This window comes from Sylvia atricapilla, chromosome 26, assembly GCF_009819655.1.
Source record: "Sylvia atricapilla isolate bSylAtr1 chromosome 26, bSylAtr1.pri, whole genome shotgun sequence".
NCBI lineage: Eukaryota > Metazoa > Chordata > Aves > Passeriformes > Sylviidae > Sylvia > Sylvia atricapilla.
In genome coordinates, this window is record NC_089165.1 from 3,338,117 (window position 1) to 3,351,983 (window position 13,867).

At 66.8% G+C, this 13,867-nt stretch overlaps 2 protein-coding genes across 2 annotated transcripts in view; one reads left to right on the top strand and one right to left on the bottom strand.

The window, feature by feature from the left end:
* The window catches only part of THOP1 (thimet oligopeptidase 1), a 319,814-nt gene that overhangs the window by 61,497 nt on the left and 244,450 nt on the right, over window positions 1-13,867 (bottom strand). The window lies entirely within an intron of this gene.
* Window positions 1,174-4,257, top strand: ATP5F1D (ATP synthase F1 subunit delta). The gene is made up of 5 exons (XM_066336073.1): window positions 1,174-1,365; window positions 2,136-2,289; window positions 2,653-2,741; window positions 3,184-3,312; window positions 4,135-4,257. Exons 1-4 carry the CDS (start codon window positions 1,231-1,233, stop codon window positions 3,304-3,306), a joined length of 501 nt encoding a protein of 166 aa, XP_066192170.1. The 5' UTR covers window positions 1,174-1,230; the 3' UTR covers window positions 3,307-3,312; window positions 4,135-4,257.

Here is a 13,867-nt window from a genome sequence, read left to right on the forward strand (position 1 = left end):
CGTGTGTGCGACCCACGGGGTCCGGCCGGACCGGGGCTGGGTTGGGGACTCGCTCTGGCCCCTGTGACTGCAGCCCCGCGCCCCAGCCCGGTGACGGGGATGCAGTCAGGGATGTGGGGCGGGGATGGAGGCAGGGATGCGGGATGCAGGCAGGGATGCGGGATGCAGGCAGGAATGTGGGGCAGCGATGGAGACAGTGATGTAGGATGCGCGATGAGGGATGAGGGCAGGGATGTGGGACAGGGATGTGGGGCAGTGATAAGGGATGCAGGCAGAGCTGGTGACAGGGCTGGTGACAGCGAGGCAGGAGCCCCCGGGACCTCCACGCGCGGTAGGGCGTGATGGTTTCCCCTCGGCCGGGCCGGCTCCCCGTGTCGCGATAGGGACTGTCCCGAGGCGGCGGAGCCAGACACTCACCTACCACCGAGACCGGGGCTCCATCGCCGCCGCTGCGCTCGGTGCGGCGGGGCGGCCCCGGGATTTATGAATGAACCGGAGCCGCCCCCGCGCGGCGCGGGCGTCACGTGGGGACCGGGGCTGCCCCAGCCCCTGCCTGCACCAGCCCGTACCCCCTGCTCCTCTGCCTGCCCCACAGCCCTGCCTCTGACTCCTGCCTGCCCCCCTTCCCGTACCCCTGCCTGCACCTCTGCCTCTACCCCTGCTTCTATTCCTGCCTCCTCCAGCCCTGAATACACCTGTCTGCCCCAGCCCTGACTACGCCGCTGCTTGCTCCAGCCCTAACTGCATTCCTGCCTGCATCCCTGCCTGCACAACTCCTGCCTGCACCGGCCCTGCCTCCACCCCTGCCCTCACACCTGTCTGTACCACTCCTGCCTGCATCCCTGCCTGCACCAGCCCTTCTTGCATCCCTGCCTGTACCACTCCAGCCGGTACACCTGCCTGCCCCATAGCGCTGCCTACCTCATAGCCCTGCCTGCATCCCTGTATCACCTCCCTGTCTCCATCCCTGCCCCGGAGCCCCCCGAGCCGCTGGGGCACGGCCAGACCGGGGGCCGGGGGTGCGGCGGCCCCTCGGTGCGGAGGCGGAGCGGAACCCCCCCCCCGCCGCCGCCCAGCACCACGACGCTCAGCAGGCGGAGAAGACTACAATTCCCATAAGGCCAAGCGGCGCGTCGTGACGTTTTTCCTGCGCCGGGCGTCTCGCGGGGGGTGCCGGGAGCTGTGGTCCGGCGCCGTCCCGGCCTGCCCCGCGCCGCCGCCGCTGCCGCCATGGCCGCGATGTTCTGCGCCCGCCGCCTCCTCCGCCTCGCCCGCCCTGCGCTGCCGCTGCCCTCTGCCCGCGGCTATGCCGATCCCGCCGGGGGCCCCGCCGCCATGGCCTTCACCTTCGCCTCACCCACACAGGTAGGCCCACCCCGGCCCCTGTCCCGGTGCCCCCGCCGCCGCCTCGCCCGGTGTCTCCTGAGGGCCCGGGGCGGGCGGGACGCGGCCGGTGCTGCCGCCCCCGCGGGGTTGTCCGTTCTCGGGGGCTCTGCGATTCCCGGGGCACGCTCACAGGACTGTCATGGGGCTGACCTTGGCCCTGACCTCGGGCCTCGCCCGCCTGCCCCGGGCGCTCGGTGCCCGCCGCGGCGCTCCCGGGGCCTGGCGGAGGCCGGTGCAGCCCTTGCAGCCCCGCTGCTGGACCCGCTGTGCCTGCCAGCCCCGGCCCCGCCGCAGCGCCGCCGGCCCGCAGCGGCACACGGCCGGTCCGCCCCCGCCGGGCCCGCGGCTGTCCTCGGGGCAGGGCGCGGGCTGGGGACAGGGACAGCCCGGCAGCGTGGGCCGGAGCGGGGACGGCAGCTCAAGGCTCCCCACGCGCTTCCCAGGCTGCTCCCGGCTGTGCTGGCGCCTTTCGCCCACTCCCGACTCGGTGTCTCCATGTGCCGCCTCCCTGCCGTGCCCCTGGGAGCTGGGAACGCTTCCCCACTGCCTCTGCCAGGACCTCTCCTCCAGAGCCCGGCTCCGCTCCCGTCCTGGGAAGGTGCAGCCTGTTCCTGGGCACACCTCGGCGTGCTGAACCTGCCGGGAGCTGCGCTGCCCCCTCGGGATGGGCTCTTCCCTGGGTTCTCCAGAGCTGCTGCTCTCCGTCCCCCTATCCCTGGTGACTGTGCCCCTTTGCCCTCTTCATCCAGGTGTTCTACAACGGTGCCAACGTGAAGCAGGTGGATGTGCCCACGCTGACTGGCTCCTTTGGCATTCTGGCATCCCATGTCCCCACGCTCCAGGTGCTCCGGCCTGGCGTTGTCACAGTCCACGCCGAGGATGGGACGGCCACCAAGTACTTTGGTGAGCAAGGCAGGAGGAGCTGGGGAGGAAAGGTGTGCGTGGGGATGGTGTTCTTGGCACTTTCACAAGGGAGGCTCTGCCCATCCAGGTGTGGCCTGGTGCACTTCCAGGGATTTCTGCTTTCCCAGCCTGCCAGGAGCTGCTGGAAGCTGCCCTGGGAGCCATGGGTTTGGGTCAGGTCCTGGTTCTGCTCAGGCTCTCTGGGAGCATCCCCTGGCTCAGCTTGCCTTGGGATGGGAGCCCTGAATGCTGGAAATGTGGCAGGAGGGGGCTGAGGGTTTGTTTTGGGAAAAGATGGTGGGGATGCCAGGGCTGAGCCCCTCTGGCAGCTCTGGCTGACCCACCCCGTGTTGTGCCTCACAGTGAGCAGCGGCTCTGTCACTGTCCACGCCGACTCCACGGTGCAGGTGCTGGCAGAGGAGGCAGTGACCATGGACATGCTGGACCTGGCTGTGAGTACCCAGAGATTCACCAGCCTTGGGCTCTCTCCCTGGAGGGGATTTGCCTCCCTTCTCTGCTCTGGGGTCCTTGTCTTGGGAGCTTCCTGTGCCCAGAACCCAAGGTTGTGTCTGCACCCCCACTACATTTTGGGATCAGAGGCTTGGGGTTTCTCCTTGGTGCAGTCTCTGGAGAGAGGGAGCTCTGCAGTCATAAATCTCCACGCCATTTCCCACCCCTTGGACAGACACTGACCTTGTCCTGACCTCCAGAACAGCTTTTCCCCGATAAGGTCTGGGGCCAGCACAGCTGTGTCTGTAGCTCTGTGGGGCTCCCAAGTCAGTCGGTCCTTGGCATCCATATGAAGGACCAGTGGCTGCAGGGAGGGAGGGAAGGACAGTCCCCTCTCCTGCAGTGTCTCCCAGTGACACACATTCTTTGTGCCCTCTTGTCCAGACTGCAAAATCCAACCTGGAGAAAGCTGTGTCAGAGATGGCAGCAGCCTCCGATGAAGCTGCGAAAGCAGAAGCTCAGATTAAGGTAGAAGCTAACGAAGCCCTGGTAAAGGCTCTGGAGTAAATCTAGGTGAGTTCACCTGCAGCCTGGCTGAGCATCCAGACCCACTCTAGGGCCTGCTGGGCTGGGTGAGGGGATCTGCCTTGCTTTTGAGGAGCAATGGTCACAGCTGTCCCTTGCCAGGGTCAGGCCTCAGCTCTGGGGGGGCTCATGGGGGTCTCCAGCCCAGAGCCAGCCTGGGGCTGCAAGGTGGCAGCGGGGCTGGGCTGTGGCACTGTGGGGGACCAACCCTGACACCGTGGGGTCAAGCCCAGCTGTGACACTGGGGTTTAGCCCTGTCAAGGGTGGGTGGGTGGTGCTGGAGCAGACTGAGAGCTGTAGTCACTGCTGGGGCCTCGCTGGTGCCACAGGTCCCCACTGGGACTGGCCATACCTGGGGACAGCTCGGGGGCAGAGGGGGGATGTTGGGCCCCACAGGGAGAGTAGCACATGACCTCTGCCCCACATACTCCCACTAAAGACAAACAGCTTCAGTCTCAGAGAAGGTGAGGCCAGGCTCTTACCTTGTGGCCTCTTTTTGCTCTGCCCTGCACAGACTGTGCCTCATCCCTTCCCTTCCCACGTGCTGGCAGCCGGGAACTGCGGCACCGTGTGCTGTGCAGGGCTCTGAGTCACTGACAGCCTCCAACGGGCTCAGCCTGGAGCACAGGAGGGCACCAGCTCCTGCTCTCCTGATCTCTGGTCCAGGTGCTCTTTGGTCCTAGAGAGCTGGTGGCTGGTTGTTTACTCACTGCAGTTGAGCACCTGGAGTGGGGCCAAGCCCTGGGACTGGGATCTGTGGCCCAGCTGAGCCCACCTCACACTAACCCAACCCCACTTTGTGTTTTGCAGGAATCCCACTGTGGATGCAGAACTCCCAGCCTGTCCCTGTTCTGCTCCCTGGTTGTACAGTTGGAATGGGGCAAAGGGAGACGTAGAAATGGTTCTGATCAATTAAAAGGAAATGTGACCCCCTCTTGTGGCACGTTGCCTTCTTCCCAGGCAGCAATTGCAGCTGAAGCCGAGAGCAGTTCCCATCTCCTGCCCTAAGGCAGATTCACCCCAGGAAGGCACCAGCACTGCCCTGGGGTTTGGCTGGGCATTCTCAGGGGAGACTCACCCCTGGGAGGTTCATCAGACAGGTTTATCATCCCCTCCCTGTGCTCCAGCCACCTCCATCTCCAGTAACCACTTGGACAGCAGGATTTCAGCAGCACAGGAGGAGCACAGGTCTGTTCCAGAGCTGTCATGTCCCAGCTCCCTACCTCAGCCTCCCGGCTCCAGCACTGCAGGAATCCACCTTGGCACAGCACGGTGCTTCCCACAGCTGGACAGCAGCTGCTGGGCTCTGCCCCATCCCCTGTTGCTGCCGGTGGCACTTCCCCTGCTCCTGGAGATGGGCTTGGTGTGGAGAGGGAAGCAGATGCCGCTCATGGTGGGAATCTTTCCTGCTTCCGTTCGTGCTGGGGATGGCTGGAGCCCCTCTGCTGAGCCTGGCACTTGCTGGGTGCAGCCATGTCTCAGGAGGCCACCTGGGGTTTCTCACAGCCCAGGGAAGCAGGAAGGGCTCGCTGGGAAGGGGCGGGTTTGGGCAAGGGGCCGGCTCTGCCTGTGCCAGGCATCCGGGATGTGTGTCCTGCGTGTGTCCCGCTGCACCAGCTGCTGCCGGGCCCCTCGCTCCGTGCCACCCTCCCACGCCTTCCCAGAGGGATTTCGGGTTTCCACTGCTGTGCAGAGCTTCCATCCCTCCCTGTGCGTCGCTCTAATCCCTTTTCCCCGCGGTGTTCCAGGCCGGGAAGGCGCTTTGGCTGCCTGTGAGGTCAGTGCTCGGCGCTCCGGGCTCCGCGCCGCTCCCGCCGCTCCGCGCTCGGAGCAGGGCACGGCTATTTTCGGCGCTGCCACCCAGGATGTAATCTTGGCTGCCTCCTCTTCTCACCGCCACCTCCTCCCCCTCCTCTCGCTCACTCTGTCTTTCTCTCCCCCCCCCTTCACAAGTGATCAAAAATAGAGCCTGTGGTGTTAAATTTCTCACTCTGTGGCTTATTAAAAGCCTCCGAGTGCCTGACGCGGAGCCTATTTGAAGCTCAGCCGACTTCCAGCTCCTGAGCTGCTCCAGTGCCTTTTCCCCTTCCCCTCTCATTCCCTTTTATTCTTTTTCCTTAAAGGTCAGACATTGCACCGAGCATGAGCAAAGCTTCAGAGTCAGAGCTGTGCTAATTAAAACATCTTGGGAATTACTGGGGCCGGCCTGCTCCCTTCCCTCTCCCGCTGCCCCTCTCTGTCCCCAGCTGCTATTTCGGCTGCGTGAGCCTCCCCCGGCACACGCAGCCGCGCTGACGGAAGGTGGCTGCCTTGGGTTTTTCATCTAATGGAAGAGCGTTGGCGAGACCGGGAAGCTGGGGAAACGGCCAGCTGCTATTTTTAGGATGGGAAAAAAGTGTCTCCGTCAGCGTCCTCTCACCAGCTCTTCCCACTGCCTCCCGCCAGCGCCGGGGGAGCCGGGGGGGCCGAGGGATCCGGTCCTGCCCCCCTTGCAGGATGCCCTTGGCCGGCAGCTCCGCAGCCTGACGCCTGCTGGGACTTGTAGGCTGTGTTTGGGGGGAGCAGTGAGGGACCCTTCCATGTCCAGAGCCCCTGAGGATGGGGCCTCATGGATGCAGGGATAAGGTTTTGTCTTGAGCCAGGACAGGAGCAGTACTGGGCAGGGAATGTGAGTGTCTGGCTGGTGGCATCATAGCCCTGCTCACCCTGAGCTGCATTTTTGGGGTGCAGGGCCTATGTGGGTGATTCCCTGTGCTCCTCCATTCTCTCAGCCCAGCCTGTTCCCTGCAGCCTCGGCTCTGAGCCCCTCACCTCTGCCTGCAGCCCTTCCCCTCCCTGTTCATTAGCTGGCTCTGCAGAGCCACGTTCTCCTCCTCCCCCGTTCTCTCCTCTGCCCACACCAGAGCCACCATCAGTCACGTCCTGCTGGATGCCACGAAAATGGCCTGACTCGGTGCAGGGGATATGTGGCTTTGGCTGCTCCAGAGGCAAAGCCTTTTCCTGCTCACTGTGCAGGTGCTGCAGGGATGAGTTCAGTTTGGGGGCAGGCAGGGAAGTGGGGGGCAGACCTGGTGTGGATCGTGATGTGATTCAGCAGGTGACTCTCCCTCCTCTCCCCCCACCCCATTATCCTGGATTGTGTCACAAGTATGGCACTTCCCTGTCCCTGGAGTGCTGGCCCCTGCCCTGGGGCACGGCAGCCTCCATCCATGGTTTCTGCCTCTTTTTGGGGTGGTGGGTGCAGAGGTGCCCCTGCCTTTGGCTCCCTGCCTCTGCTGGGGTCGTGCAGGACCAGGAGCATCGGCAGCGCGGTGGAGTCACTCCCGGGAGCCCGGGACCTGTTTGTCTCCGCTTTGGGCTGGGGCGTGGTGGGTGTGAGAAGGGAAGGGCTGCCCGGAACGTGGTGGGAGCGGGGGTAGGGCTGGTGGTGCCCCCCCTCCTCCCTTTCCACCCAGGGCTCTCGCCCATGACTCGCATCCTCTGCTGCCAGATGGAGGGTGGGGAGCGGGGCCGGGAGCGCTCGGAAAGTGAAGCATCACGGATTCTGCCGGCGGCGTCGCTTCTCCGGGGGATGATTTCCGAGACGGGCCGGGTTCTGCCAGGCCAAATCTCCCGGTGCTGGCGGCCCTCCCTGCCTTTGGCCGCGTGGCATTTCCCCGTCCCACCCAGTCCCGAATGCAGGCGAAAGGTTCCAGCTCTCCTCTCTCTGCAGGAAAAACAACCCCAAACCCCACCGCAGCCCCAGGAAGCCCCGCTCCCGCTGGGCTGACTCATCCGGCAGAGCCGCCCCTTTCCCTGCCCAAACCTTGGAGCGCTGGGGATCCTGCCTGTCCCAGCTGCTGCCCCGCACCATCGGTGCCCGCTCTGCAGCATCAGGGTGGGGGTACAGGGGCTGCCCCCACTGCCAGGGAGCTGCGGGACGTGGCAGCAGCTCCCCGGAGTGTGGAGACCCCCGGCTGCCAGGCAGGTCCCTGCCTGTCCCCAAGGCTCTGCAGCGCCTGGGCGCAGACCTGGCCCCCTCCCAGCCCCAGAGCCATGGTTGCTGCCGCTGGCCCCGGCGTGGGAAGGTCAGCGGAGGCTCCACACGCTGCCAGCACAGCCCGGAGTGTCCTTGGGCCACGTCGCCCTTGGGCGGCTCGAAGGCCGAATCCTCACGGTTTCCTTAGGATGGGGGGGGGTTTGATGTAATGATTAACCAGCCCGCCTTAATCGTTCCGGCCGGCAGCCTTTTTCCTCTGGGTTTCCAGCTCTGGAAAATGCTCCTTTTCCGACGTCCTCCCACGCACGTGGCCCCGCAGAGGGAGCGTGGCACAGCTCAGGGAAAACCCTGCGGGGAGGAGCGGGGTCTGGCACTGGGATCCGTGCTGGTGGGGCCCCTCGGTCCCTGCTCTGGGGGTGCTTTGCCTGCAGATGGCGGCGGAGCCGTGGGGAGCGTCGCCCCAGCAGCCTCAGCCCCAAAACCCGGGCACAAGAGCAAGCGCCGGCGGGCGTTGAGGAGGGCGGGTGTTGCAGCCAGCACGACAGAGCTTGTCATGCTGCTCCCGGGCCAGCAGCCCCGGAGCGCCGCGCCGGCCACGCGGCAAACCTTGGCCCGGGGCGCCTTGTCTCGTGGGGAAACTGAGGCACGGATGGGGAAAGCCACTGGCAGGCTGAGGGGGGGTGGGAATGAGACATGGGAATTTCAGCCCGTGGTGCTGTGTTTGGCGATTCCACCGCTGTGGAGGAGCCCCCCGGGGAGCCCCTCGGGAGCTGCCGGAGTCAGGCAGGGGGCGGTGGGCGCGGCGCGTTGCCCTGGGGGTCCCAGGTGCCTTGGCAGGGGCTCGGTGCCCCGTGGCCATGGGCACGGCCCTCGCTCGGGGCGGCCTTGGAGGCCACTCGTGCTTGGCCCTGCTGGAGGTGGCCCAGAGCCGTGGGGGGCCGCAGGGGGCTCCAGCAAAGCCCCCTCCCATCGCCTCCCAACCGGGGCCGTGACCCGCACGGGGCAGGGGGAGCCCGGGGAGGAAGCGACTGCCAGCTGGGCTCTACGCCGGCTACAAAGGCGGCCCAGAGAGCCCAGCGGAATGAGGTGGCACCCGTCCAGGTTCCCACGGCGGCCCTGGTGCAGAAAATACACCCGGAGCTGGTGGCGGTTGCCACAGAGATGGGCTGGGTGCCACGCCGTGGAGGGGGGCACGACCCCGGAGCCAGGTGTGCCGGCACGGGACCCCGGTACGGGGCAGTGGGAGCTCCGTGGGGTGGTGGAGCCGGGCGCTGGCAGGGACCAAAGGCTCCTGCCCCGGCTCCCGCTGCCTCCGCCTGCCTTTGATGTGCCGGGACTTCGCCCTTGGTAAAGCTGGGAGGTTCCCAAGGAGTTCCCAGCTGGATCCTGGCATCCAGCACCCAGGTGCCCGGTGCAAGGCCCCCGCGAGCCCTGGGGCTCCGTCGGCCGCTCGGCTCCCTTTGCCCCGCTGCAGCCGGGGGCTTGGAGCCCCCGCGGGCTCCCCAGTTCCTGGCGGGGCCGGGAGGAAGCGGCTGCAGCTGGTCCCGGCGCTGGGGCTCTTCCTGGCGGGGCTGGCGCCGGGCTGGGGCGTGGGGTGGGGAGGGAAAGCCGGGGGGCCCGAGGCCGCTGCCCTCCGGGATGCCCCGGCATGCGGCAGGGAGGGGTCGGCAGCTCTTCCATCCCCATTCCCTCAAAGGCCACCTCTCCGCCGGGTATAAATAGCAGGATTGAGGCCTGGCGTGACACTGGAGTCACTTCTGCAACCACCACCTTGGGTGTCCCCCCCTCGCCCCGCGGGTCCTCAATGGGGTCATTGTGCGCTGCGGACCCGCAGGGCATGTCGTGAGCAGCTGCTGGGGCTGACCCCGGCTGCCTCCCCCACGCGTCGGGGGCATCGATGGGGCGCGGGGGTGCCCCCGCAGGGTCCCCAGCAGGGAGGGGGCACAAACCCCCCGCTCGCTCTCCCCAGGAGCGGGTGGGCGATGGCTTCTCGCCGTCCCCATCCCCACCTGGCCGTGCCGGCCCTGCCGTCCCCTCCCTGCCCGGGCAGCGCCGGCAGCTGCTCTGGGGTAATGACGGGGTGTGCCCGCCCGCCCCGGGCTGCGAGCGGCGCGGGAGGCTCCTGCCACCCAGCAAGACGGGGCCAGCCGGGCGCGGAGCTTTGCTGCCGCAGCCGGCGCGGCCACACCTGTGTGGGCTGAGCGGACCCCGCTCCCACCCGACACCTGCCCGGCCCAACCAGCTCCTTCGCGTCCCGGCCGCCCGCGGACAGGCCGCTGCAGGCAGGGCCCCCCGGGCCAGGCAGGTGCAGCAGGCGGGAGCGCCCGGAGAGCTGGGGGCGCGCAGGAGACCTGCAGGAATCGGAGCTCTGAGCGCTCGGGAGCTCTGGGGACTGGAAGGGTTGTGAGCCCACTTGTGCCGACGGGATGTCCCCGTCCCTGCTGTCCCCTTCTCACTTCCCCACATTGTGTCCCCCGTCCGGCCCCACATCCTGTCTCGGCAGATGGGCCGCGGCCCCGACCCCGGCAGGCTGCAGCCCCTGTGTCCCAGGCAGCGCACCCCAAAGGTGCGAGGTCCTGCCAGGGGGCTGCAAAGTGTCTCCCCCTAGCTCCTGCAGGCTCGGGGAGGGCGTGGGAGGGGCAGCATCTCCTGTGGCCACGAACCATCCGACGAGGCCAGATGCGAGGTGCTGCAGCCGCCTGCGGATGTGAGTGGGTGGGTTCCGGGCAGGGCTGCCTCCCGCGGGCAGCACCGGCCCAGGTGGCCACGGGCTCTGATGGAGCTGAAAGCTCTTGAGGGAGCCCAAGTTTTAATGAGGGGCTGTCGGGCTCCCTCTGATCCTTCCGCCCATTATCTAATCGGAGCAGTGCATTTAAAGGCCACAGTGCAGGTGAGTCACTTCCCCAGCCGGTGCTTCAGTTTCCCCACAGGTCGGGTGCTGGGATGAGCTGAGCCTGGCTCTTCACAGCATGGCTCGGCGCTGGGGAATGCGGCACAGTGGGTCCGGCCCAGGGCTGGATTCCTCCCTCAGCTCCTTGTGACACACCTGGACCCCGGGCATGGAACCTCCCTGGAGCCCCCCATTTGGGCACGGAGCCCTGCTCCAGCCGGAGAGTCCGGCGGTGCTGGGACATCCCAACACCGGAGTGCCCGGCAGTGCCGGGCAGGGGCACTCACACCCCACACTCAGCAGCTTCGTGGCACACAGCCCATGCCAATGCCACACAGCTCTTTTCCCCGTCAGGATTTCCTGCTGCCGTTCCCAGAATGGGCCGTGCTCTTGCATCCTTGGGGTGATCCCGCACAGCCGGGAACCCATCAGCACCGGCGCCAGGCACGGGAGAGGCAACAGCACCAGCTGCTGCTGCCCCGGTAGCCCCCGCCCCGGTGCCGGGAGGGCCGGGCAGGCGGCTCCATCACCGTAAACAGGAACTGCGGCCGCGGGGGAGCGCGGGGGGCTGGGAAGGGAGGGGGTGCCTGCGCCCATGGCCGGGCTCTGGGAACGTGGGTGTGGGTGCAGCACCCACCGAGGCCGAGCGAGCCCGCGGGAGTGTGCGCACACACGGAGCTCGTGTGCCGCTGGCTGTGTGCAGGGTGAGCTGCGCACACGCGTGTGCCCCTTCGGGGTGAAGGAGTTGCACTTGTGCGTGAAGGAACAAGGCCAGGAGGAAGTGCCTCCTCCCGTCCCCATCCCGCCCCAGTCGGGGTTTCCTGGGGCACATCCTGCCCGCTTGGATCCTCTTCCTCCTTCCCGGTTTTGGGGGTCAGGGGGTGCCAGCCCTGCAGGGGGCAGGGACGGCACTGGGCCCACACCAGGGCTGTGTCTGCCCCATCCCGTGCTGGGCTGGGGGGCTGCCAGCCCCTCGCCGGCTCCTCAGGGCGAGGGAGGGTGGAGAGGTGCCCGCGGGCCCGCGCTGGTACCGCACTCCCCGCCCGGGTGAGGTTCCCGCATTCCTGAGGCGGCTCCAAGGGGAGCCGGGGGCAGGCGCGGGGCGGGAATGCCGCGGCGCTGAGTGTGCGCCCGTGTGTCAGCGCGTGGGGCAGCCCGGCGGGACACCGGCCCCACGGCCCCTTGTGTCCCCCCCGGGCACCGGGATCCCCTCCTGGCATCGCTCCCGGCTCTGGGCACGGGCTCGGGATCCATCCCACATGGTTCTGCCACCCTGTGAGCGAGCGTTCTCAGGGTTGGGGATGACGCCTCCCGGGGCGAGCCCACGGTGAGATCAGAGGGCTGGAGTGAGACGAGATGGGCTGGGATAGGGTGGGATGGGATTGGATACGGTGGAACAGGGAGTTGCTTTCCCTCGGGTTTACAAGCATGGGTCACCCCAGGAACAGGGGTCAGTGTGTATCCACGGAGGCTCCCGAAATCCTGAGTCCTTCCCCTCCCCAAGGCTGGCAACTTGCTTAAGCATTTATAATAATAATAATGATAATAACAACAATAATAACACCACCACCAACAGCTGAGCTGTCGGCTGACTCCTGAAGCTGGGATTTAAAACAAACCAAGAAATGTGGCAGCGTCTGGGAAACAGCCACGGGTGCTGAGGGAGTGGTGTAGGGGGTCAGGGGGCAGAGGGGGCACAGGAGATGAGGGGGACCAGGGCTCTGGTGCCTCTTGGTCACACCCCTGGGTGCCTCTTCCCACCCTGACAGGTTGCTGCCCGTGTTTCCAGGCCTCCCCAGGCACAGGAGCTGAGTCCTGCCCTGTTGGGGGGAGGTCTCAGCCGCTGGCTGTGCCCAGGGGAGGGTCCCGTTGGTGGCAACCTGAGCTCATGGGACTGATGGAACCACCAAGACCCCTCCTGGCGTGAATTCTGCCAAAATTGCCACACCAGCGCCAGCACACGGCTGGGGGCAGGATGGGGCTTGGAGGACACCAGGGCTGTGGGGGAAGAGGGACAGAGGCAGAGCTGGGGCACAGAGCAGGACAGGAGGTGGCCAGAGATGGGGTCCACGGTTCCCCTCGCTCATCCCCTCACACCTCCAGGCTGATGCAAAGCTCTGCTTGGCCCCAGCTAAGGGGGCCACGGGCAGGGAGGCAGCGAGGCCGGGGGCTGGGAGCCACTGGGACGGGAGCAGGGACTGGAGTTCAGTGTCCCCAAGGAGCCCGTGAGCTCAGGGAGCCCAGAATAGCCCTGGCCTCACCGTGGCTGCAGCACAGCCAAGTATGGCTCCACACCTGGGCGCTGCTAAATCCAGAGGGATTCGCCATCCTTCCCGAGGCCAGGTGGGTGGGGGCCTCTGGTGACTCCCCCCAGGAGGGCTGACTCACCCTGGGGTCCAGCCTGTGCTGGGGGCCCCCTGCTCACCGTGTGCCCAGCCCCCCAAGGGGGGCTGCCTGAGCACTCCAGGGGTGATTCTGTGCCTGGGACCCTCCAGGCCCAAGGCCAGGGTGAGGGGCAGAGCCCCCGCGAGTGTGGGGTGCCCCAGAGTGAGGCCAGGCAGGGCCACTGGCTCCGGCTGCATCGGGCTGGCAGCTGGAGTGTCCCCAGGCTGTGACGCCCGGACACTCTGCCAAAGGCCACCAGGACACGTCCCCGAGAGCTGGGAACACACAGAGCCGGTTGTGTGTTTCTAAGGACACGCCTGGGTGTTTACAGCCCCGCCAGCGTCACCGGCACCGGCACCGCCGTCCTGCCCAAGGACATCCGTGCCCGCCACGAGGCCACCCCGAGCCTGGAGGGACGGGGGGCTCCGGCGGGGCTCCGTGCCCAGCGCTGCTTCGGGAGGGATCAGCAGCTCCTTACTCACGGCAGCAGCGGTGGCTCACCTGAGCACGTTGGGTGACTGAGTCACCGCTGCCACCGTGACTAAGGCTGAGCCGCTCGGCCCCGCGGGGCTCGGGGGATGGGGAGGGGGCTCCGGGACCCCCAGGCCAGCACCGCTCCCACCGCGGTCATGCCGGCGGTGTCCTGGTGGGTTGGGCGAGCGGGTGGAGGTGCAGTGGTTGGGCTGCACCCTCCTGCCGGGGTGTGCCCCGCATGATCCCGGCCGCTGGCCCCGCGCCCGTGGGAACGCTCCCACTCGCTGCGGCAGCTCCATGCGAGGCCCCAGCTGGGCACCGAGGGTCTGAGAGTCCCTTGGAAGTAGCCACGGGATCGTTCCCCTCCCCAAGCTGAAGGCAGAGGGAGGAAAAGGGTCCCCCGTCCCACCTGGGTGCCCTCAGGCCGCAGCCCGACGTCTTCTGCAGCCACAGGAGCGAGAAACTCCCCCTCTTCCCTCCTCTCCCTGCCCCGGAGCCGGAGTCAGCTCTGCCCTAATCCCATGACCCCGCGCCTGCGAGGGGAATGCAGAGACTTGCGATAAAATCCCCGGTTTGCCAAAGCTGTGGAATCAGCCAAGAATTCAGTCCAGAAGCGGGGGGGGGGGTGCGGGAGAGTGGGGGGAGAGTGTGTGTGGAAAAGAGAGAGAAAAGAGAAAAGCTGCTGCCCGGGGCTGGTGGGGGATTTCCCCGAAGAAGGAGGGCTGGGAATTCCCTTCCTTCGAGGGAGAGAACTTCCAAGAACCAGCCTCCAAAAGAATCGGGGCTCCCAGCTGGAGCTGGGGCCGGCAGGACCG

What these genes read in the sequence shown, in the direction of transcription:
- ATP5F1D (XM_066336073.1), top strand. Translation starts at nt 1,231, where the DNA reads ATGGCCGCGATGTTCTGCGCCCGCCGCCTCCTCCGCCTCGCCCGCCCT. An exon ending in GACGGCCACCAAGTACTTTG is followed by an intron (nt 2,290 to 2,652) that starts GTGAGCAAGGCA and finishes TGTGCCTCACAG; the next exon opens with TGAGCAGCGGCTCTGTCACT. An exon ending in TGGACATGCTGGACCTGGCT is followed by an intron (nt 2,742 to 3,183) that starts GTGAGTACCCAG and finishes CCTCTTGTCCAG; the next exon opens with ACTGCAAAATCCAACCTGGA.